This window comes from Phoenix dactylifera, unplaced genomic scaffold (assembly GCF_009389715.1).
Source record: "Phoenix dactylifera cultivar Barhee BC4 unplaced genomic scaffold, palm_55x_up_171113_PBpolish2nd_filt_p 001352F, whole genome shotgun sequence".
NCBI classification, from domain to species: domain Eukaryota; kingdom Viridiplantae; phylum Streptophyta; class Magnoliopsida; order Arecales; family Arecaceae; genus Phoenix; species Phoenix dactylifera.
In genome coordinates this window covers 46,403-69,388 of record NW_024068680.1, presented here as the reverse complement: position 1 = coordinate 69,388, position 22,986 = coordinate 46,403, and the positions used below count along the sequence as shown (strand labels likewise).

Here is a 22,986-nt window from a genome sequence, read left to right as displayed (position 1 = left end):
GCAACATTTGAATGATATAGAGGGAGACTTCACTCTTATATATGAAAAGCTGAAATTCAGCAAGTTAAGCCCTTTCAAAAACTGATTTTAAAGACAAGTATCAATAGGCTCATACTCTTTATTTTGTAATCATCAAAAAGGGGGAGATTGAGAATGATAGTGTTATTTTGATGATTAACAAGCATTTAACAAGAGTATGTTATAAGTTAAAACGATACTTCATTTATAAGTCTGTACTCTCAGTATATTTGTATAAATTGATATAGATACATTTCATTGTTTATTTGAATGAATCTAACCTTGAGATGCAGCAAAGTGTGGATTGAGTCGACCCAAAGGATGATTGGGTCGACCCCGGCACATCAAGAAATCATTTGGCACACTTCTGCAAAATTGGCACAGATGAACAGTGAGTTGGGTCGACCCAAGGTAAGCATGAGTCGACCCAAACTTCAAGAACCTCAAAACATGAAAGAAATATGTTCTCTGGATTTACTGAGAGGGTCGACCCAAACAGTGGTTGAGTCGACCCAAGCTTGAGTCGACCCAAATCCTGAGAGGGTCGACCCAAAGGCAAGACAGAAAGGCAGACAGAAAATGGTTCTCTGGAATTACTGAGAGGGTTGACCCAAGAAGAAGTTGAGTCGACCCAAGTGAACTTTGAGTCGACCCAAAGAATGGTTGGGTCGACCCATGGGAAGGAAGGCTGAAATTTCAAGTTTCTGTGTTTTCTGAGAGGGTCGACCCAAGGAATGTTTGAGTCGACCCAAGTGAATGTTGGGTCGACCCAAGGACAGGTTGAGCCGACCCAAGCACGGGCAGAAGCATAACGGCTAGTTGTGCAGAAGTGCTTTTTGGACTCCCAACGGCTATAAACGGCTAGTTTCTTCAATCCAACGGTCAGGAAGGACTATTTGGAGGTTGGAGAAGTATTTAAGAGGGAGTATTCATCAGAGGAAGTAAGCTTTGGAAAATACATCAAGTGCATTCAAGAGAGAACCCTAGCAAGGCAAGCTTCATCCAAGTGCTTCATTCAAGAATCAAAAGAAAGTGGTTGAGCAGATTCAAAGAGTCATCAAGAGCTCCATCCACCCTTGAAGAGTGAAGCATCCTTGACAAAGAAGAGAGAAGTCACATCAAGCGATAAATATTCTCTAAACTCTTCTTTGTAGATTATATTGTTATATTTGCTCATCTAGGAGTTTAAATCTTCTTCCTTTGTTTATTAAACTACTTGTAAAGGTTGGTTGGTTAGCCCGCAAAACCAACGGAATAGGTTGATTGGTGAACCCGGAAAACCAATTGTAAAGGTTCGTTGGTGAGCCCGTAAAACCAACATAGGTTGTTGGTAAGCCCGTAAAACCAACGTAAGTTGTTGGTGAACCCGTAAAACCAATTGTATAGGTTCGTTGGCGAGCCCGTAAAACCAACATAGATTTGTTGGTGAGCCCGTAAAACCAACATAGGTTTTTGGTGAATCCGAAAAACCAAAGTGTAAAGGTTTTTAGATTGTGAGCCCGAAAAACAATCCAACTGTAATCCGCGGGATTATAGTGAATTCCCAAGGGGTCGCTTGGGGAGTGGACGTAGGTGCTAAGGAGAGCACCGAACCACTATACTTCTTGTTGTTTGCATTGTGATTTGTTTAAGTTCACTAACTTATCATTTAACACAAGTAAGATAGTTAAAATTAAAAGAAACCAATTCACCCCCCCTTGGCTTGTCACCTTGGGCAACAAAAGGTGATGTGGGACCGCCTTCCGACGAGAGCTGTGCTGAGCCGACGTGGTTTGGGGATCCCTGCGGAGTGTGGGGCCTGCGGTGCGGATGAGTCAGTTGACCATGTACTATTTGGATGTTTTTGGGCGAGGTTGACATGGCAGTGGACGGGTATCCCAGAGGAGGTTTGGCGGGAGAGGGGACTGTTCCTACAGATGATACGTCAGTGGCTGGTTAGTCTCCAGACATGTCAGGAGGCTATCCGAGCGATTTGCACCGCCCACCAGATCTGGTTGGCGAGGAACGCTCGCACCTTTGCCGAGCGTAGGATGTCGCCGAGGTTCATTGCGGAGTCTGCTCGAGTATTGGCGATGGAGTCCAGACCTACCAGTCCTTCAGATACGACCTTGATAGCTCGGGACACCTGGGGTTCTTTCTCTGCTCAGGCAGCTCTTCGGACGGTGTTCTTCACCTGGGAGACCCCACCCCCGAGTTTCCTCAAGGTCAATTTTGATGGTTCGGTACTAGACAGTGGTACACGAGGTGGTGCCGGCTTCGTCATACGGGACCCTCACTCCAGGGTAGTGGCAGCGGGCGGCTGCCGGCTATTCGACATATCAGTGCCAGAGGCGGAGCTGCGAGCTGCCTGGACCGGCCTTTGCCATGCGCGGCGGGTACTGCGGGCTAGCTCGATCATCTTGGAGGGCGACTCATCCACTGTCATAGGGTGGATTCGGCGGGAGAGCACTGTCCATCCTTTGATCCGGGATATTAGGATAATGGTGAGGGATGGTGTGGCCCTTGAGGCTAAGCATGTATTCAGGGAGGCCAACGGAGTGGCTGATTGGGTAGTTGCATATGCAGCACACCATTCGGGATACGTCCTGTGGACAGGAGAGCGGGAGTTGCCATCGGCACTACGCGAGATTTTGTATTTTGATGTTCTTGGGTGCATTCGGACACGCATTGTCTGAAGCACCCGTTTTAAGCAAAAAAAAAAAATCCAGCTTGATGCGAACATTAAAACTAGGTTATCTGAAAAATCGATTTTAATCTCTTTCCATATGAGAAGGAGATGACAATCACGAAACCGGAGGGGATAGAGTACATCAAATTGGTCAGACGGAAGTATTAATTAAGACTATTCTTAATATTAGAAAAAGATTCTGGACAAATTAGGGACATCAACCTCATCGAATCGAGGGCTGAGTTCCAACAAGACCATATGTGAGATCGTTGTTGGCCATCTCTCAACAAGCCCAATATGGCGTGGTAAAGGATCCAAACTCATCAAAGCAACGCTGGAGGAATATATAAAAGCTATATAAAAAATTTATTAAGGGCTTGTTTGGTTCGCGGGAAGCATTTTTTTCCCCTAGAAATATGATTCCTGGGAAGAAGATTCTTAGGAAGAGAATGCCTGAGAATGTACTTTTGGCATGTTTGGTTTAACATGGGAAAGTGACAGATTTTTAGAGTGCTTATGTTTGGTTGACCATCCACTTTTCCGGAAAAGTTATGTGTAATTCCTATTATACCCTTAATAAAAATTAGGTCTTTAATGCCTCTTTAATACTGAAGGATATTTTTGGGAAAAAAATAAAGATGAAGTGATTCGCGCTTCATGGGAAAATAACTTTCCCATGTTTCTCATGGAAAAGACTTTTCCATAAATGTGGGAATCATATTTCCATGGGGAATACAACTTTTCTATCTCTCTCCTTGGAAAACTCCAACCAAATAAGAAACATCTCATTACTTTTCCGTTGACCACACTTTTCCTCCTTTTCCCATGAACCAAACGAGCCCCTAGTGTCAGCATGCCATGGACATCTCCGAAAGAAGCGATCTTCGTCCATTAATTCTTCCGGTCCCTAGTATGATGGATGGAAGATATGATTCCAGCCGAATCGAGATTCCTGTGCATGCATCCAAGGACGTAGCACGGTTAATTTGTTCTTTTGTCAACTCTGGTGGGTCAGCCTTCAAAAATAGAACGAACAACGAAACGAGAGCGGCCGGCCCATCAAGGAAAAATATTTGTTCATTGTAAATTATTGTTCACTTGGCCTCATAAATGTAGCAAGTAACGTTACAAGGGTTATTAGGGAGACGGACCCCACTCTCAACATAAGCTGTTGACATACCAGCGGTATTTGACGTGATGGACCTCCAATCCATTTTCGAGATAGGTGATATGGCGCCATCTCAAACTCATCATCCTTTTTAATAAAAAAATATTATTCCTAGTCTTACTCTTTGCTCTTTTATATTATGGGGTGAAAAAATTATTGATTGAATCAGATGGACCATTTCAGCAGTGAAATATTAATCTAATCATAAAAAATGCACCATAATTTCACCTCTAAGCAATACAAATCTTGATGAAAAAGAAACAGAAGAAAAAGAAAGCAATACAGACATACTTATATATGTTTCTTTGTAATTATGTTGGTTCATTGCTGAGCTGGTAGATTTGGTTCCACCAATAATTTCACCATGAAGCGTGCCATTTAATAGAATAACGTAGTTGGTGTGAAACATTTAAGTGCCTTGTTTTTGAGTTACCCTATCATTGCCTTTCAAATAATGGAGCATCTAGACTTGCTACCAGAAAATATAAGGACCCATCAACAAGAATTATTGCTATATTTGGTCGTTCCTTGACCTTTATTTATATAACGTGATTTACATATGATGTGACCAAAATCGGGTTTGCTAATCGTAAGCCGACATGTAGTATAGGAGGGACCAATTTCAATTGGACTTATTTTTTGGATCAATCCAGAAAAGAAAAATAAGGAATCAGCTCCCAGTCGGACTCTAAATTCTGGAGTCTCACTCCAGTGGAACCAGTACTCCTTATCTATAAGAAAAAACTCAAGATTCTATGAACGAACACAACTATGAGCACTCTACTTTCTCTTCTTCTTGGTCTTTCTACATATTCTGTTCTTTAGAGCTCTAGAGGCCTGTTCATCGGTACTTTATCTTAGCGGCACAATATGTATTCAGTGCTCCGATGACTTATGTTACCATAATATATGATTGCTTGTGTTGTGTGGCTCTCCCTTCGTATGCTTTCATCCCAGCCAGCAAATATGTGCGGCTCTCCCTCTATCTATTATTTTCCCAGCTAGAGCTAATAGCATTTCTATCCTTCTTACAGCAAAGGCGCGATGGACTCCTCCGAGAAGGCCAAAGGAAAGGAGAAGGTGGAGACCACGGAAGCGAGCGAAACCATAATTGCTGTTGGAGGGGAGGATAACTCCAGGGCAGCAGGCGGCCTTTCCCCTGGCGATATCGGAGCATATGCAAGCCGAATGGACGAAGCAACGGACGTTTGGGCCAAGAAAATGCTGGATAAAATCGATGTCGTCCTTCAGAGGGCACCTAGTTACACTGCATCCAAAAGCATCAGCACAGCTCCTGCAAGCACTGAGGACCGTGACAAGAAGCTTTACGAGCCAAGGGCGGTGGCCATCGGGCCCCACCACCGGAAGGAGGATAATTATTTCAGAATCACAGATGAACACAAACTGTGGTGTGTGAAAAAAGTGATCGGCGATAGTTACAAACAAGACCTCGGTAAATTCCTCGGTAAGATGAAGGAGAGGGAAGAAGATGCTGTGAAGTTTTATCGTGAGCGTTATGGGAAAGACTATAACTTCCGCATGGATTCTCGAAGTTTTCTGGAGATGCTAATGCTTGATAGCTGCTTCATCTTGTTTGCGCTTTCATTTCATTATGGTCATGCCAAGGTACTCCCTAACCTGTCGGGCTTTACCAGTGTACCATGGGCCCGTCGTGATATAGTGCGGGCATTGGACCTTGTCAAGAGTGACTTGCTGTTGCTCAGCAACCAAATCCCTTTCTTTATCCTTGAGGATGTTTTCAAGATGAAAAATGATATTGACCCAACAAAAAAGATGCAAAATGGAGGCAATGAAGGCAACGGATCAATCAGAGAAGATGCTCTCAATTTTTTTGATAATCTCGGTTTAGGAAGGAACAGTTCGAAAGGCACAGAAAAAAAGGAGGTTGATCATCTGCTTGATTTGTACCACATGTATTTGGAGCCACCGGATCATAGTTCAAACAATTTGGAAGATATCGGTTTACTTATCGATCCACATCGATATGTCCCCAGTGCAACAGAGCTTCGGCGAAAGTCTGCGGTGAATTTTAAGAAGAAAAAAATTGTAACGCAAAGTGTACTCGACGTAACGACGTGCAAATTTGGACATATCCAGATGCCGGCATTGCGCGTCGAGGACCATACCAATATTCTCCTCCACAATCTAGTCAGCTTTGAGGAGTCTCCTGGCACCACGGACTCGTACATCACAGCCTACGTCGCATTCATGGATTGCATCGTGCAGAGAGAAGAAGACGTGGAGCTGCTTGAAAATAGAGGGGTGTTGGAGCACAGATTGACCAGCCCTGCGGAGGTGGTCGCCCTCTTCGGGCAATTTCATAACGTGATCGATCATCAAAAGACGCCGGGTTACTTGGCTAAGGTATACAAGGAGGTGATTCGTTGTCGCCACAGCAAGTGGCGCAGAATGTATGCCGATGCGAAGCAACGTTATTGCTCCAGTGTATGGCTGAGCATCTCGTTTGTTGCCGGTATCACTCTATCAGTTGCCGCCCTCATCCAGACCATCTACACCATCACCGGCTCCTATAAAAAATGAATGGCACTGCTGCTAGCTAGGAGCAGCGTTTGATGTTATTCTGAATATATCGTGCATGTATGTAATCCATCGCACTTTCCTGTGTTATATTGTAAGCTTTCCGATGTCTCTCCCCTCGATTTCAGGGATCCTCCCTCCATCGGGGGAGGCGAAGTATTTTTCATCTTCTTTTGGTGTAATAAGTGTGGTGGTAGTTACTTGTCTGAATTCTCCCCCTTAAGGTAAATTAAGCTTCCAAGTGGAACTTCTTAAGCCATGTACCTAACTACTAATAGTTTTTAACTGATGCTGGAACTAATTATGCATGTAGTATTTAACCTTGTTTCTGTAAGATATTATTGATTGAAAACGGTTATTGTTCGCTGTTACTGGCTAATCGCATTCAGAATAACTGGCACGTTCTTTCAGGAGGGTCCGAGCACGACCCCACCAATCTCCTCGGCTGCACGCAGATGGAGAGTGTGCTGGACGGCAATCGGTAAATCCGTCGATTGGTGGTGAGCAAATTCGATTACCATGGTGATGTGACGCTTTGCGTTGATTGAAGTTCAGGCGCTCCCCGCCTCCCCCCAGCCCACGTGCGTTGTCCAGTCCCGAGCCACCCGTTACGTAAATTTCGCCAGTGATTGCACCGAAGGCTCGGCGAGTCAATCGACTTCTTCAAGTCGAGAATGGCCTGAATAGGAGAATCGACCGCCGCTTTAAAGGGTCGGCGTGCCAATCAACCTCTTCATGTCGAAAATAACTAAAGCAGGAGAACTGGCAGCTACGCACTTGGTATGCCAACCAACCTCTTCAGATCGAAAATGGTCCGAGCAAGAGAACTGTGCACCACGCCGAACTCTTGGAGTGCCAACCAACCTCTTCTGGTCGAGAATGGCCTGAGCAAGAGAACTGCCCGCTGCGTCAAACTCTTGGAGTGCCAGCCAACCTCTTCTGATCGAGAATGGCCCGAGCAGGAGGGCTGTCTGCCGCGCTGAAGGCCTGACGTGCTAACCAACCTCTTTCAGTCGAGAATGGCCTGAGCAGGAGAGCCAACTGCAGCACCAAAGGCTTGGCATGCCGACCGGCCTCAGAGTAGGAGAATCGATCGTTGTGCCGAAGGCTCAGAGTGTCGACCTCTTCAGGTCAAGAATGGCCCGAGTAGAAAAACTGACCTCCATGCCGAAGGCTCGGCATACTAACCGACCTCTTCAGATCGAGAATGGCCTGAGAAGGAGAACCGCCTGCCATGCCAAAGGCTTGGAGTGCCTACCGACCCTCTTAGATCGAGATGGCCCAAGGAGGAGAATCGGCCACTGCGTCGAAGGCTTGATGTGTCAACTGACCATTTTGGATTGGAAACAGCCCAAGCAGAAAACATACTTATCCATATATGCCGCAAACAATTTTGGAACGAGTCCATCATTCAAATATAACTGGAAATAGATGTAACGAAGTGCTCCACATGTCACAAAAACCAAATTCACAATGCAACTGATAAGAACTCTTCTCAGAATACTGCTAAAGGTGGAATTTAGACCTAGTGTCTAGTACATGAACCAGTAAGCTATTGTCACGACCCCCGCCCCACTTCCGGCGGGCCGCCGCGACGGTCCTAGGGTGCGGGTAGGCATAAGGCCACCAGCCACCGCATAGAACCCTACTACCTATCAATCATCAATAAATTCTGAAAAATTTTGGCATGATGCATGCACAAAATGATCACCTTTCCTATGGTGACCTGTCAGGATTATCTCAATACGTACAACAACACTACCTGTCAGAGCAGCAATCACATAATCTGTCACATAATGAACCTGGACAATATATATCAATACATCATCACAGGCATATAACTCATCTGCATAAAAATCTGGTTCCCATTCCATCCATGGTCAAACCCATATCCACAACAGGATCTATGACTGTAACTATACACTATATACAACAGAAGGTTTATAATACACCAAAAGGTATAAACCTCTATCTACATTATACTATACTATGGAGCGGCACAGCTAGCAGGCAACCACTAATCCTGCTCCTCTCTATACAATACCTGCCCTGCAATCAAAAACACCAAACTGGAGAGTGAGTATATGAATACTCAGTGAGTGGAGTAGAGAGTACTATGCATATGAGACAGAATATAATCATGGCTCGAGATGAAATCTCAAGATCAATAACAAGATGAACATGAACTCAACATAGAGAATATGGAGTAAATCATCAATATCACCACAATCACAATTAACTCATCTGGAGCACATATGGAATAATCAAGTAAACATATATGCTACTCATGAATATGCTCAACAGATCATAATGTTGGAACATACAATCGGGTGTCAATATGCTGAAACATTGATAAATAGCTATCGAAAGGTGGGTCTTATGCCCCAGGCGAACTGTTGCCCAAGGTGACAAGCCAAGAGGGGGGGGTGAATTGGTTTCTTCTTTTCTTTAGTGCTTTTAAAACTTTCTTAGTTAACTGCGATGGATGCTTACTTAGGTTATTAGAGTGAGTTAAACTAATGCAAGAATAGAAAGTAAAGCAAGAGAGAATGAAAGCACAAACACAATCCAAACACAACAATATATAGTGGTTCGGTGCTCTCCTTAGCACCTACGTCCACTCCCCAAGCGTACCCTTGGGAATTCACTATAATCTCGCGGATTACAGTTGGATTGTTTTCCGGGCTCACAATCCAAAAACCTTGTTGGTTTTACGGGATCACCAACGAACCTATACAACTTTGGTTTTCCGGGTTTACCAAAAACCTTTGTTGGTTTTGCGGGCTCACCAACGAACCTTTACAACTTTGGTTTTCCGGGTTTACCAAAAACCTTTGTTGGTTTTGCGGGCTCACCAACGAACCTTTACAAAGTATTCAAACAAATGAGAAGAAAAGATTTAAACTCCTAAATGAGCATATAGAACAATATGAGCAATGAAGAAGAGTTAGAAAGAAATTATCGCTTTGAAGTCGCTTGGCTCTTCTTTGTCAAGGAAGCTTCACTCTTCAATGGGGGAAGGAGCTCTTGATGCCTCTTTGAATCTGCTCAATCCCTTTCTTTGATTTTTGAATGAAGCTCTTGATGAAGAAGATTAGGGCTCTTTGGTTTTCTTGTGTATTCTTTGATTTCCCACTCAAAAGTTGTTTATACTGATGAATAGTGCCCCTTTAAATAGTTTTCAACCTTTCTTGGACAAGCCCCATTCGTCAGATTTGAAAAACTAGCCGTTACATGCCTTGGGAAGGACAAAAAGTACATCTGCAGAACTAGCCGTTACTGTTCAGCCCGTGTTTGGGTCGGCTCAACCTGTCCTTGGGTCGACCCAACTTGGCCTTGGGTCGACTCAAACATTCCTTGGGTCGACCCTCTCAGAGAACACAGAAACATGAATTTCAAACTTCCTTCACTTGGGTCGACCCAACCATTCTTTGGGTCGACTCAAAGTTCACTTGGGTCGACTCAACTTCTTCTTGGGTCGACCCTCTCAGTAATTCCAGAGAGCCATTTTCTGTCTGTCTTTCTGTCTTCCATTTGGGTCGACCCTCTCAGGGTTTGGGTCGACTCAAAGTTCACTTGGGTCGACTCAACTTCTTCTTGGGTCGACCCTCTCAGTAATTTTAGAGAACCATTTTCTGTCTGTCTTTCTGTCTTGTCTTTGGGTCGACCTTCTCAGGGTTTGGGTCGACTCAAGCTTGGGTCGACTCAACCACTGTGTGGGTCGACCCTCTCAGTAAATCCAGAGAGCATTTTTCCTTTGCATTTTGAGGTTCTTTGGAGGTTGGGTCGACTCATGCCTACCTTGGGTCGACCCAACTCACTGTTCATTTGTGCTGTTTTTGCAGGAGTGTGCCAGATGATTCCTTTAAGTCCCGGGGTCGACCCAATCAACCTATGGGTCGACTCAATTCACACTTTGCTGCATTCTCAAGATTAGATCCATCCAAATGAACAAGACCATATATATATTTTCAATTAAACAAATATACTGAGAGCAATGAACTTATAAATGAAGTATCAATTTTAACTTATAGCATACTCTAGAGAATTGCTTGTTAATCATCAAAATAACACTATCATCCTCAATCTCCCCCTTTTTGATGATTACAAAATAAAGAGTATAAGCCTATTGATACTTGTCTTTAAAATCAGTTTATAAAAGGGATTGAATTTCAGAATTTCAGCTTTTCATATATATAAGTGAAATCTCCCCCTATATCATTCAAAATTTGCCAATTTGATTTTTTGAATGGCTCCCCCTTTCATTTATAATTCATTAGCAATGAAACTTCAAAAATTTGAGATAAAATATGAGTTTCAGTTTATGTATCGGGTTGAGAGAGGAGCGTGCCAAATTTTGAATTTATATGTGCCAAATTCTGAATTATGATAGAAATTTTTGATTTGATGGTTTTCATTGTTACAAATTGCTCCCCCTTAGATATATAAGCTTTCTTATATGATTTTCAATTTGTTTGCCCATTTATTTCTCTTTTCTTTTCATAACTTCTTTACTCACTCTTTCTCACAAAATTAATATTTTTTTTTTTAAACACTATCTTTTCTTCTCCCCCTTTATATACTCTTTTCTTCTCGTTTCCTTTATATACTCTTTCCTTCTCTTCTCCCCCTTTTTGTTATCATCAAAAAACATATATATGGGAAAAGATGCAATAAAGAACAAACTTCAGACTTCATTGATCAAAATAGGAACATTTTCATACAATAATGCCCAAAATAAAGATAAGTACAATGTTCCTCAATCAAGATTTAAAGATATAAGGCAAAAGCAAGATACATATGAGAAAAAGCAAGATACATATGAGAACTAGATTTCTAGCCTAGGCTTTAAACATAGATACTAAGATCAGCCTAGGGGGAATCTAATGGCTGGGATCTAGTCCTCATCCTCCTAGCATACGTGGCGAGGGGAGGTCGAGCCTGGTGAGACTGAGTCTGGCGTGGAGCACGTCGAGCTGGATGACTCTGTGCCGATATCTCTGACTCAGCAGCCTGTGGCACAGATGGTCCATGTGTCTCCCTCTCTCTCCGGAGTGCTCCAATCTGCTGCCTCAGATCACTGATATCAGCAGACATGACATCCAACCGGGCGTCTAATCGGCTCGTGAGCCCGTCAGTAATAGTCCTCGCCTGAGCTGACATGAGCTCTGTCATCCTGCTCCAGAAGTCATCCGTATCTGTCGGAGGAGCAGATGACGATGGTCCAGCCTCTGAGGGTGCAGTAGGATGATCCATAGGCTCCTCATCCTCACCTTCTGGTGCCTCTCCCTCTGGTGCTTCACCCTGAATGCCTGCACCAGTATGTATCCACTGCCCGTTCACTTTCTCATAACCCATGCGTATGAGTGACCGTGCAGTGTACGTGTCTGTGGGTTGCAGATTCTTGAATGCTTCCTCCTCGAGAGGTAACCCGTGCTGACGGAAGATCAATGTAAGTATCATGCCATAAGGCAATGATACCCTGTTGCTGCTTATTACCTTTCTCATTTGCCTCAATATCATGGCCGGAAGATTTAGGGGAATCCCCCTAATCATGCACTCCATAACTGCAAGATCTCGTTCTGAGATGAGATCGAATCTCCCGGTCTTCGGAAATAAAATTCTATTTATCATATTAAGCAACAACCTCATCTCGGCGGAAAGAGAACTAGCTATTACCTTCTGAGAGAAATCGAAGTTCTCATTTTCCATGATCAGCTGAAGAGCTCTCATTTTGTTATCTGATCTTTCCGGAATAGCTCCCGTGCAAGGTAGGTGTAGAAGCTCACTCAAGCTCTCCTCGGATACACGGATCCGAACCCCTCTAACATCTGAAACAAGCCCTCCCATACCAGTCTTGAGGAAGGCGTAGAATTCTTGGACTAACCTGGGGTATATCACCACATCAAGGGAGCAAAGATACTCCCATCCTTGTCTTTGGATCCATTCCCAAATTCGAAATCCTTCTTGGTTGAAAAACTCCGAATGGATCCTTCTTCCGGTAGTAACCGGCCTCCCCGCAAATCTTGCAAGGAGCACTGAGGGGGAAGGAGGAGGAGGGACCTCCGCACGTGCCTCACGCGGTGGAGACACGGGAGAAGGCTCGGTAGGGCGCCTTTCCTCTTGTTGGACTCGGCTCACTCTTCCGGATCTTTTGGCTACGGCTCGTTTGGGACCCATTTCTCCAAGATCTTAAAGAAATCTACTGTTTGGAGGAGTCTAGTGGAGATTGGAGAGTGGGGACAAGGATTTTCGGAAGAAGACAAAGGGCAAACAGTGCCCTAGATGAGCTCTCGGGCCCCCTTTTAACAGTGGGGTCCCGACGTTGGGTCGACTCAAGAATTTTCTTGGGTCGACTCAACGTTGGGTCGACCCTTGTTCTGGGTTGGGTCGACCCAAGTGCAGAACTTGGTTTTCTCTCCCCTTTTGCTTCTAAAAAGTTTTCCTCGCTTTTAATCCTTATAAGCTCCTTATGGGACATTGATACATGAGTAAGAAATTTATAGACAACAAATTTGACTCATGTTTCATGGGATTTTTGAAGTTAGAAGAATGTATCATGAGACTACTAACTTCCTTTCATATTCATTCAATAAAAGGATCACATATACCTAATTCCCTTCTGAGCATACAGAATCTATCTTCACTCAGTGGTTTTGTGAATATATCGGCCAATTGTTTTTCCGTGCATATATGCTCAATGCATACATTTCCATTTTGCACATGATCCCTAATGAAATGGTACCTTATTTCTATGTGTTTGGCCTTAGAGTGCTGAACTGGATTTTTAGTGAGATTGATAGCACTCGTATTGTCACACTTAATAGGAATATTTTCTAGTTTAACACCATAGTCCTCTAGTTGTTGCTTGAGCCATAATACTTGAGCACAACAGCTACCAGCAGCTATGTATTCAGCTTCGGCTGTGGATAGTGCTACTGAATTCTGCTTTTTACTAAACCATGATACTAAATTGTTTCCTAAGAATTGGCATGTGCCACTTGTGCTCTTTCTATCTAATTTGCATCCGGCAAAATCTGCATCTGAGTATGCGAGCAAATCTAGACATGAGTCTCTCGAGTACCATAATCCAATGGTGGTGGTTCCTCTTAAATATCTAAGGATCCTCTTAACTGCACTTAAATGTGACTCCTTAGGATCCGATTGATATCTAGCACATATCCCTACACTAAATACAATGTCGGGTCTACTAGCCGTAAGATAGAGCAAGGATCCAATTAGTCCTCTATAGAGCTTAATATCTACACTTTTCCCTTTTTCATCCTTGTCTAGCTTATTAGTGGGATTCATTGGAGTGCCAATTCCCTTATGATTTTCATTACCAAACTTCTTCAGTATTTCCCTTGTATACTTAGTTTGATGAATGAAAATACCTTCTTTGGTTTGTTTGATTTGTAATCCTAAAAAGAAGCTTAATTCTCCCATCAAACTCATCTCAAATTCTCCATGCATTAAATCAGCAAATTCTTTGCATAGAGTATCGTTAGTGGCACCAAAGATTATGTCATCTACATATATTTGTACCACTAGTAGATTTTTGTCCTTTCTTTTGAGAAATAGAGTTTTATCTACATTTCCTCTACAAAAGTCATTATCAATGAGAAACTTACTTAGTCTATCATACCAAGCCCTAGGTGCTTGCTTTAATCCATATAATGCCTTATGCAATTTAAACACATGATTTGGTAATTCATGATTTTCAAATCCTGGAGGTTGTTCTACATATACTTCCTCTTCAATAATACCATTTAAAAATGCACTCTTCACATCCATTTGATATAATTTAAAGTCCATAAAGCATGCAAATGCTAGAAGTAATCTTATAGCTTCTAATCTAGCTACAGGAGCAAACGTCTCATCATAATCTATTCCTTCTTCCTGATTGTATCCTTTAGCTACAAGTCTAGCCTTATTTCTTATAACTACTCCATTTTCATCTAATTTATTTCTAAATACCCATTTTGTTCCAATTACTGAATTATGCTTTGGTCTTTCAGTTAATGTCCATACATTGCTTCTTTTAAATTGATTTAATTCCTCTTGCATGGCATTTATCCAGTTAGTATCTTTTTCAGCTTCTTCATAAGTTTTAGGTTCTAATTGTGAAACAAAAGCAAGATAATCATTTAAATTCCTAAGAGAAGATCGAGTTCTTACCCCTTGAGATGGATCACCAATAATTAAGTCTTTGGGATGTCCATGTGCATACCTCCATTCTTTTGGCACGTCTTGGGGTTGTGGTGGCAGGCAATCTTCTCCCTTATCTTGATTTGGCACGTCATCTATATTCAACTTTTCAAAGTCTATAATTCCTGTATCATCATCAACAATACTTTCTTTCCTAGCAGACTCACTATCAGACTCATCAAATATAATATTGACCGACTCTTCCACTACTAAGGTTCTTTTGTTGAATACTCTGTATGCCTTGCTAGATGTGGAGTATCCTAAGAAGATACCTTCATCTGACTTGGCATCAAATTTACTTAAATCCTCCTTGCCATTATTTAAGATAAAACATCTACATCCAAATACTTTAAAATATTTTGCAGTTGGTTTCCTATTGTTCCAAAGTTCATAAGGAGTTTTCTTAGTTATAGGTCGTATTAAGACTCGATTTAGAATATGGCAAGAAGTGTTTATAGCTTCAGCCCAAAAGTACTTTGGAAGATTTGACTCGCACAACATTGTGCGTGCCATTTCTGCCAATGTCCTATTTTTCCTTTCAACAACCCCATTTTGTTGAGGCGTTCTAGGTGCTGAAAATTGATGTGATATTCCATTTTTAGTGCAGAATTCCTCGAAGTGTTGATTTTCAAATTCCGTGCCATGATCACTTCGAATTGCTACCAATGTGAGTTTCTTTTCATTTATGATTTTATTGTATAGTTTCAAAAATTCTGAAAATGCTTCATTCTTATGTGCCAAAAATAAAACCCATGTGTACCTTGAAAAATCATCTACAATAACTAGTCCATACTTCTTCCCTCCTAGACTTGTAGTTCTAGTAGGTCCAAATAAATCCATATGTATGAGTTCAAATGGTCTAGTTGTTGAGACTACATTTTTCGATTTGAAGGATGACTTAGTTTGTTTTCCCAATGAACATGGTCCACATATTTTGTCTTTTTCAAAAGTCAATTTTGGCACATCTTTTATTAACTCCTTCTTAACTAGTTTTGATATTAATTCCATACTAGCATGTCCTAGTCTTCGATGCCAAAGCCAACTAGTTTCATTTTTCTTTTCTTCATTAGTAATTAAGCATAAACCATTTTTCTTGCCTAATTCTTGAAGATCTACTAAATAAATATTCCTTTGCCTTTGTCCTACAAGTACAATACTATTATCTTTAGGATTTGTGATTATACATACAGATGCTTCAAATGTAACTTTAAATCCTTTATCACAAAACTGACTTATGCTAAGAAGATTATGTTTCAAACCTTTAACTAATAAGACATTTTCTATAAAAACAGATGGAGCAATGAAAATTTTACCCTTTCCAATGATATACCCTTTACCATTGTCTCCATAGGTTACTACTCCACCATTCTTTGGTTCCAAGGTGACAAATTGATCTTTGTCACCAGTCATGTGTCTTGAACACCCGCTATCTAGATACCAACGTTTTTCAACTTTGTCAGCTGCAAGACACACCTGCAATCAAAATCAAGAAGAAACTTTAGGTACCCAAACTAAGTTGGGTCCTTTAGGGTTAGTACTCCATGTTCCTTTTGGAACCCAAACTTTTTTGAATTTTATCTTTTGATTATTACTTGATTTGTTTTGACTAGACTTTCTAAAGTTACATTCATATGCTCTATGTCCTAACTTATTGCAATAATAACAAGTAATATTTTCATTTTTAGCTTTTACAAAAATATTCTTTAATAATTTTTGTTTCCTATTTGTTTTATATCCTAAACCGGCCTTATCATATACAGCTTTTTGGCTATCAAGAATCAAATTTAATTTGGTAGAACTAAGAGTAAATTTATCTACCAAAGTTTTATATTTTTCAGCATCTTCTTTTAACTTAATATTTTCAGCAATTAAGTTCTTGGTTTCATTTTCAAGTTTCCTACTTAATGTTTTGTAGTTATGAGACAGTTTTATCTTATCTTTAATGAGAGATTGATTTTCTTCTTTTAGAGCTTTGTTTTTATTAATTACTTTTTTATGTTCTTCCATGAGTTCTAAAAATGCATCATGTAATTCATCAACAGTAAAATCGCAGTCAAGTTCAGAATCTACCTCATCGTCATTGGCCATATGACATATTTGGGCCGTGTCTTGATGATCTTCGTCCTCCGAACTTGATTCCTCACTCTCACTCCAATCGGCCATAAAATTCTTCTTTTTCAATTTTCTTGCCATCCACTTCAAATCTGGGCAATCTATCTTATAATGCCCGGGTTTGTTACACTCATAGCAAATGGGAGTTTCTTTCTCCTTTTCTTTGTCCTTACCCTTTTCTTTGCTTGAGTTACCTTTAATGAAGGGCTTCTTTTTATGGAATCTATTCTTACCTCTCATGAATTTTCTGAATTTTCTCCCAAGCACTGCCATCCCTTCTTCATCAATATCTTCATCATCATTTGAATCTTCCGATTCAGTTTGTTGTCTAGGGGTGGTAGTCTTTAGGGCAATAGGCTTTCTCCTCTTGACCTCATCTTCTGAATTTTGCCTCATTGTCAACTCATAGGTCATGAGTGATCCTAGAAGCTCCTCTAACTGCAGTGTGTTGAGGTCCTTTGCTTCTTGAATAGCGGTTACCTTGGCCTCCCAATTCCTTGGTAGAGACCTGAGAATTTTACGCACCAAATCAGAATTAGAATAAGACTTTCCTAAACTCTTAAGCCCATTTATAATATCAGTAAAACGAGTAAACATATCAGTTATGGACTCAGTAGATTCCATTTTAAACAGTTCATACTTGTGTACTAATATGTTTATCTTAGACTCCTTAACTTGATTGGTCCCTTCATGTGTGACCTCAAGTCTATCCCAAATTTCTTTGGCGGTGGTGCAAGTGGATATTCTATTAAATTCATTTACATCTAAAGAGCAGTAAAGTATATTTACAGCTTTTACATTTAACTGTGCTAATCTTCTATCATTTTCATTCCAATCCATTTCTGGTTTGGGTATGATAGTGCCCTCTATGTTAAGTGTGGGTGTGTGAGGTCCTCTAGTGATGATTTGCCATAGTTCATAATCTGAAGCTTGAATGAATATCCTCATTCTGGCTTTCCAATATGTGTAGTTTGTGCCATTAAATAGAGGAGGTCTATTTGTGGATTGTCCCTCACTCATTGCACATCCCACTTGGGTTGTCATGATCTTTAACTCTTGATTGTTAGATCAATGAGTACTATTAGAGCACCTTGCTCTGATACCACTTGTTGCCCAAGGTGACAAGCCAAGAGGGGGGGGGGGTGAATTGGTTTCTTCTTTTCTTTAGTGCTTTTAAAACTTTCTTAGTTAACTGCGATGGATGCTTACTTAGGTTATTAGAGTGAGTTAAACTAATGCAAGAATAGAAAGTAAAGCAAGAGAGAATGAAAGCACAAACACAATCCAAACACAACAATATATAGTGGTTCGGTGCTCTCCTTAGCACCTACGTCCACTCCCCAAGCGTACCCTTGGGAATTCACTATAATCTCGCGGATTACAGTTGGATTGTTTTCCGGGCTCACAATCCAAAAACCTTGTTGGTTTTACGGGATCACCAACGAACCTATACAACTTTGGTTTTCCGGGTTTACCAAAAACCTTTGTTGGTTTTGCGGGCTCACCAACGAACCTTTACAACTTTGGTTTTCCGGGTTTACCAAAAACCTTTGTTGGTTTTGCGGGCTCACCAACGAACCTTTACAAAGTATTCAAACAAATGAGAAGAAAAGATTTAAACTCCTAAATGAGCATATAGAACAATATGAGCAATGAAGAAGAGTTAGAAAGAAATTATCGCTTTGAAGTCGCTTGGCTCTTCTTTGTCAAGGAAGCTTCACTCTTCAATGGGGGAAGGAGCTCTTGATGCCTCTTTGAATCTGCTCAATCCCTTTCTTTGATTTTTGAATGAAGCTCTTGATGAAGAAGATTAGGGCTCTTTGGTTTTCTTGTGTATTCTTTGATTTCCCACTCAAAAGTTGTTTATACTGATGAATAGTGCCCCTTTAAATAGTTTTCAACCTTCCTTGGACAAGCCCCATTCGTCAGATTTGAAAAACTAGCCGTTACATGCCTTGGGAAGGACAAAAAGTACATCTGCAGAACTAGCCGTTACTGTTCAGCCCGTGTTTGGGTCGGCTCAACCTGTCCTTGGGTCGACCCAACTTGGCCTTGGGTCGACTCAAATATTCCTTGGGTCGACCCTCTCAGAGAACACAGAAACATGAATTTCAAACTTCCTTCACTTGGGTCGACCCAACCATTCTTTGGGTCGACTCAAAGTTCACTTGGGTCGACTCAACTTCTTCTTGGGTCGACCCTCTCAGTAATTCCAGAGAGCCATTTTCTGTCTGTCTTTCTGTCTTCCATTTGGGTCGACCCTCTTAGGGTTTGGGTCGACTCAAAGTTCACTTGGGTCGACTCAACTTCTTCTTGGGTCGACCCTCTCAGTAATTTCAGAGAACCATTTTCTGTCTGTCTTTCTGTCTTGTCTTTGGGTCGACCTTCTCAGGGTTTGGGTCGACTCAAGCTTGGGTCGACTCAACCACTGTGTGGGTCGACCCTCTCAGTAAATCCAGAGAGCATTTTTCCTTTGCATTTTGAGGTTCTTTGGAGGTTGGGTCGACTCATGCCTACCTTGGGTCGACCCAACTCACTGTTCATTTGTGCTGTTTTTGCAGGAATGTGCCAGATGATTCCTTTAAGTCCCGGGGTCGACCCAATCAACCTATGGGTCGACTCAATTCACACTTTGCTGCATTCTCAAGATTAGATCCATCCAAATGAACAAGACCATATATATATTTTCAATTAAACAAATATACTGAGAGCAATGAACTTATAAATGAAGTATCAATTTTAACTTATAGCATACTCTAGAGAATTGCTTGTTAATCATCAAAATAACACTATCATCCTCACGAACCACAACAACTCCCTACTGCCATATGCATGCATAGAATATGACACCACACTAATATGTAAATCAGGATGTCAATATGCGAAGTCATCACTAGACAGCTGTCGGAAGGTGGGTCTTACGCCCCAGGCGAACCACAACAACTTCCTACTGTCACATGCATATGCAGGATAAGACACCACACTGATCATGTAAATGCTGACCAGTATCCAGAACAGAAATCCATAGAAACATCTCACATCTATATACTAAACGACACCTCGCGAGAATTCTACATCCGCGGGAAGCTATACTGCACCTGCGGGGTCTTACTATGCCCGGCGGCAAGCAGAATATAAGTCGTAGGACCGGCCGATCCTACGCCTAGGGCCGTGTCCCCCCAGGAAGGGACTGGGCTCCGCCCACCCAGAAGGCTACTATGTGCACACAGGCCGATGTCTAACCCCATCGACTATAGGTGTCCTGTAGATACTGCCAAGCCATGCATAAATGCCATAATGCACCCTTCCAATACTCTACTAAAAAGGAGCATAATCAAGACTACCACTCACTCGGCCACGACCCAATCATAACTAATATTAGGATTGGGAGTGAGGAATCATGGAAGTGCAATGCAACTCAATATACCACTGAAAAGGCTCTACAAGTCTTTAAAATAGAGAAAATGAAATCAATTTACAAAAGAAATCATTTCACAATTTGGAACCAATTTAATTACTCATCTACCCCTCGTAATTTCTCTCAATGTTTTCTCAAATGCATGTACAGAATAATCAAGCATGGAGAACAAAATATAGAGAAATCTACTACAACAATTAATCAATAAGCTCAGGTGGAATCAAGTCACACTTGACAACATTCATGAAAATGAATAAAAAATGTGCTCATGATGCAAAGTACATAACTCCCACTCACCTGTCAATCCGGCACGGCCTCGATACGCCTTCAAAAATCTACAGTAGGCAGTAGAAGACTTCTTTCTCTTGTTCCCTAGCTTCTTGCCTACTGAAACATACATTAATCATGCTCTTAGTCTTGTATCAAGGGCCTATTATCTATGTATTAATCATAAACATAAAAGTTTCAGTTGACACAACTCCCCCCCTTAATTAACATCTTTTCTTTTTTCCTTTATTCTTATTAAATAAGTCTTCAACTTATATAAATCATGATGCAAGAGTATCCCACACACACCTTGGACCAATGCCATAGGGTCAAGGTGTGCCATTTAATGGAACAACTTAGTTGGTGCAAAACACTTAAGTGCCTTGTTTTTGAGTAATTTTTCTGAGTTACCCTATCATTGCCCTTCAAATAATGGAGCATCTAGATCTAGCCACATAGACTTGCTGCCAAAAAATATAAGGACCCATCAACAAGAATTATTGCTGTATTTGGTCGTTCCTTGAACCTATTTATATAACGTGATTCACGTATGATGTGACCAAAATCGGGTTTGCCAATCGGAAGCCGACATGTAGTATAGGAGGGACCAGTTTCAATTGGACTAATTTTTTGGATCAATCCAAAAAAGAAAAAGAAGGAATCAGCTCCCAGTCGGATTCTAAATTCTGAGTCTCACGCCAGTGGGACCAGTACTCCTTATCTATAAGAAAAGACTCAAGACTCTATGAATGAATACAAACTACTCATCTACTTCCTCTTCTTCTTGGCCTTTCTACATATTCTGTTTTTTAGATCTCTAGAGGCCTCTTCATCGGTACTTTATCTTCCATCATAGCAGATCAACATCCTCAGACCGGATTTTAGCGGCACAATATGTATGCAATGCTCCGATGACTTATGTTACCATATATGCTTGATTGTGTGGTTCTCCCTTCATATGCTTGCTTGTTGACATACCAGCTGTATTTAACGTGCCAATAGGATGGACAACTACCTGATCCATTTTCCAGATAGGTGACAAGGCGCCCATCTCAACTCATTATCCTTTTTAATAAAAAAAATATTAATCATAGTTTTAGTCTTTGCTCTTTTATATTATGAGGTGGAGAAATTATTTATTGGATCGGATCGACCTTTTCAGCAGTGGAATATTAATCTAACTATAAAAATTATGGACCATAACTTTACCTCTGAGCAATACAGATCTTGATGAAAAAGAAGTAGAAGGAAAAGTGAGCAATTCAAACATATTTGTGTATGTTCCTTTGTAATTATGTTGGTCCACCATTAAGCTGGTTGATTTGGTTCAATCGATAATTTCACCATGAAGCGTGCTATTTAATAGAGCAACGTAGTTGGTGCGAAACACTTAAGTGCCTTGTTTTTGAGTAATTTTCCTAAGTTACCCTATAGCTATCATTGCCCTTCAAATAATGGAGCTTCTAGATCAACCCACACAGACTTGCTGCCAAAGACTTTCTATGTTTGGTCGCCCCTTGGTCTTTATTTATATAACGTGATTCACATATGATGTGACCAAAATTGGGTTTGCCGGTCGTAAGCCGACATATAGTATAGGAGGGACCAGTTTCAATTGGACTTGTTTTTTGGATCAATCCAGAAAAAGGAGAATAAGGAATCAGCTCCCAGTTGGATTCTAAATTCTGAGTCTCACGCCAGTGGGACCAGTACTCCTTATCTATAAGAAAAGACTCAAGACTCTCTGAACGAACACAAACTACTCATCTACTTCCCCTTCTTCTTGGTCTTTCTACATATTCTGTTCTTTAGAGCTCTAAAGGCCTCTTCATCAGTACTTTATCTTCCATCATAGCAGATCAACGTCCTCAGACCGGATTTTAGCGGCACAATATGTATGCAGTGCTCCGATGACTTATGTTACCATATATGCTTGATTGTGTGGTTCTCCCTTCATATGCTTGCTTGTTGACATACCAGCTGTATTTAACGTGCCAATAGGATGGACAACTGCCTGATCCATTTTCCAGATAGGTGACAAGGCGCCCATCTCAACTCATTATCCTTTTTAATAAAAAAAATATTAATCATAGTTTTAGTCTTTGCTCTTTTATATTATGAGGTGGAGAAATTATTTATTGGATCATATCGACCTTTTCAGCAGTGGAATATTAATCTAACTATAAAAATTATGGACCATAACTTTATCTCTAAGCAATACAGATTTTGATGAAAAAGAAGTAGAAGGAAAAGTGAGCAATTCAGACATATTTGTGTATGTTCCTTTGTAATTATGTTGGTCCACCATTAAGCTGGTTGATTTGGTTCAATCGATAATTTCACCATGAAGCATGCTATTTAATAGAGCAACGTAGTTGGTGCGAAACATTTAAGTGCCTTGTTTTTGAGTAATTTTTCTAAGTTACCCTATAGCTATCATTGCCCTTCAAATAATGGAGCTTCTAGATCAACCCACACAGACTTGCTGCCAAAGACTTTCTATGTTTGGTCGCCCCTTGGTCTTTATTTATATAACGTGATTCACATATGATGTGACCAAAATTGGGT

The 22,986-nt window shown here is 41.1% G+C and overlaps 1 protein-coding gene across 1 annotated transcript; it reads left to right on the top strand.

Annotated features, from left to right (window-relative positions):
* The first annotated feature begins 4,846 nt into the window (after nucleotides 1-4,846).
* On the top strand, nucleotides 4,847-6,442 carry LOC120108479 (UPF0481 protein At3g47200-like). Its single transcript, XM_039122078.1, has one exon. The coding sequence runs from the start codon at nucleotides 4,899-4,901 to the stop codon at nucleotides 6,414-6,416; it is 1,518 nt and encodes a 505-aa protein (XP_038978006.1). The 5' UTR covers nucleotides 4,847-4,898; the 3' UTR covers nucleotides 6,417-6,442.
* Nucleotides 6,443-22,986: the final 16,544 nt, after the last annotated feature.

What these genes read in the sequence shown, in the direction of transcription:
- LOC120108479 (XM_039122078.1), top strand. Translation starts at nt 4,899, where the DNA reads ATGGACTCCTCCGAGAAGGCCAAAGGAAAGGAGAAGGTGGAGACCACG.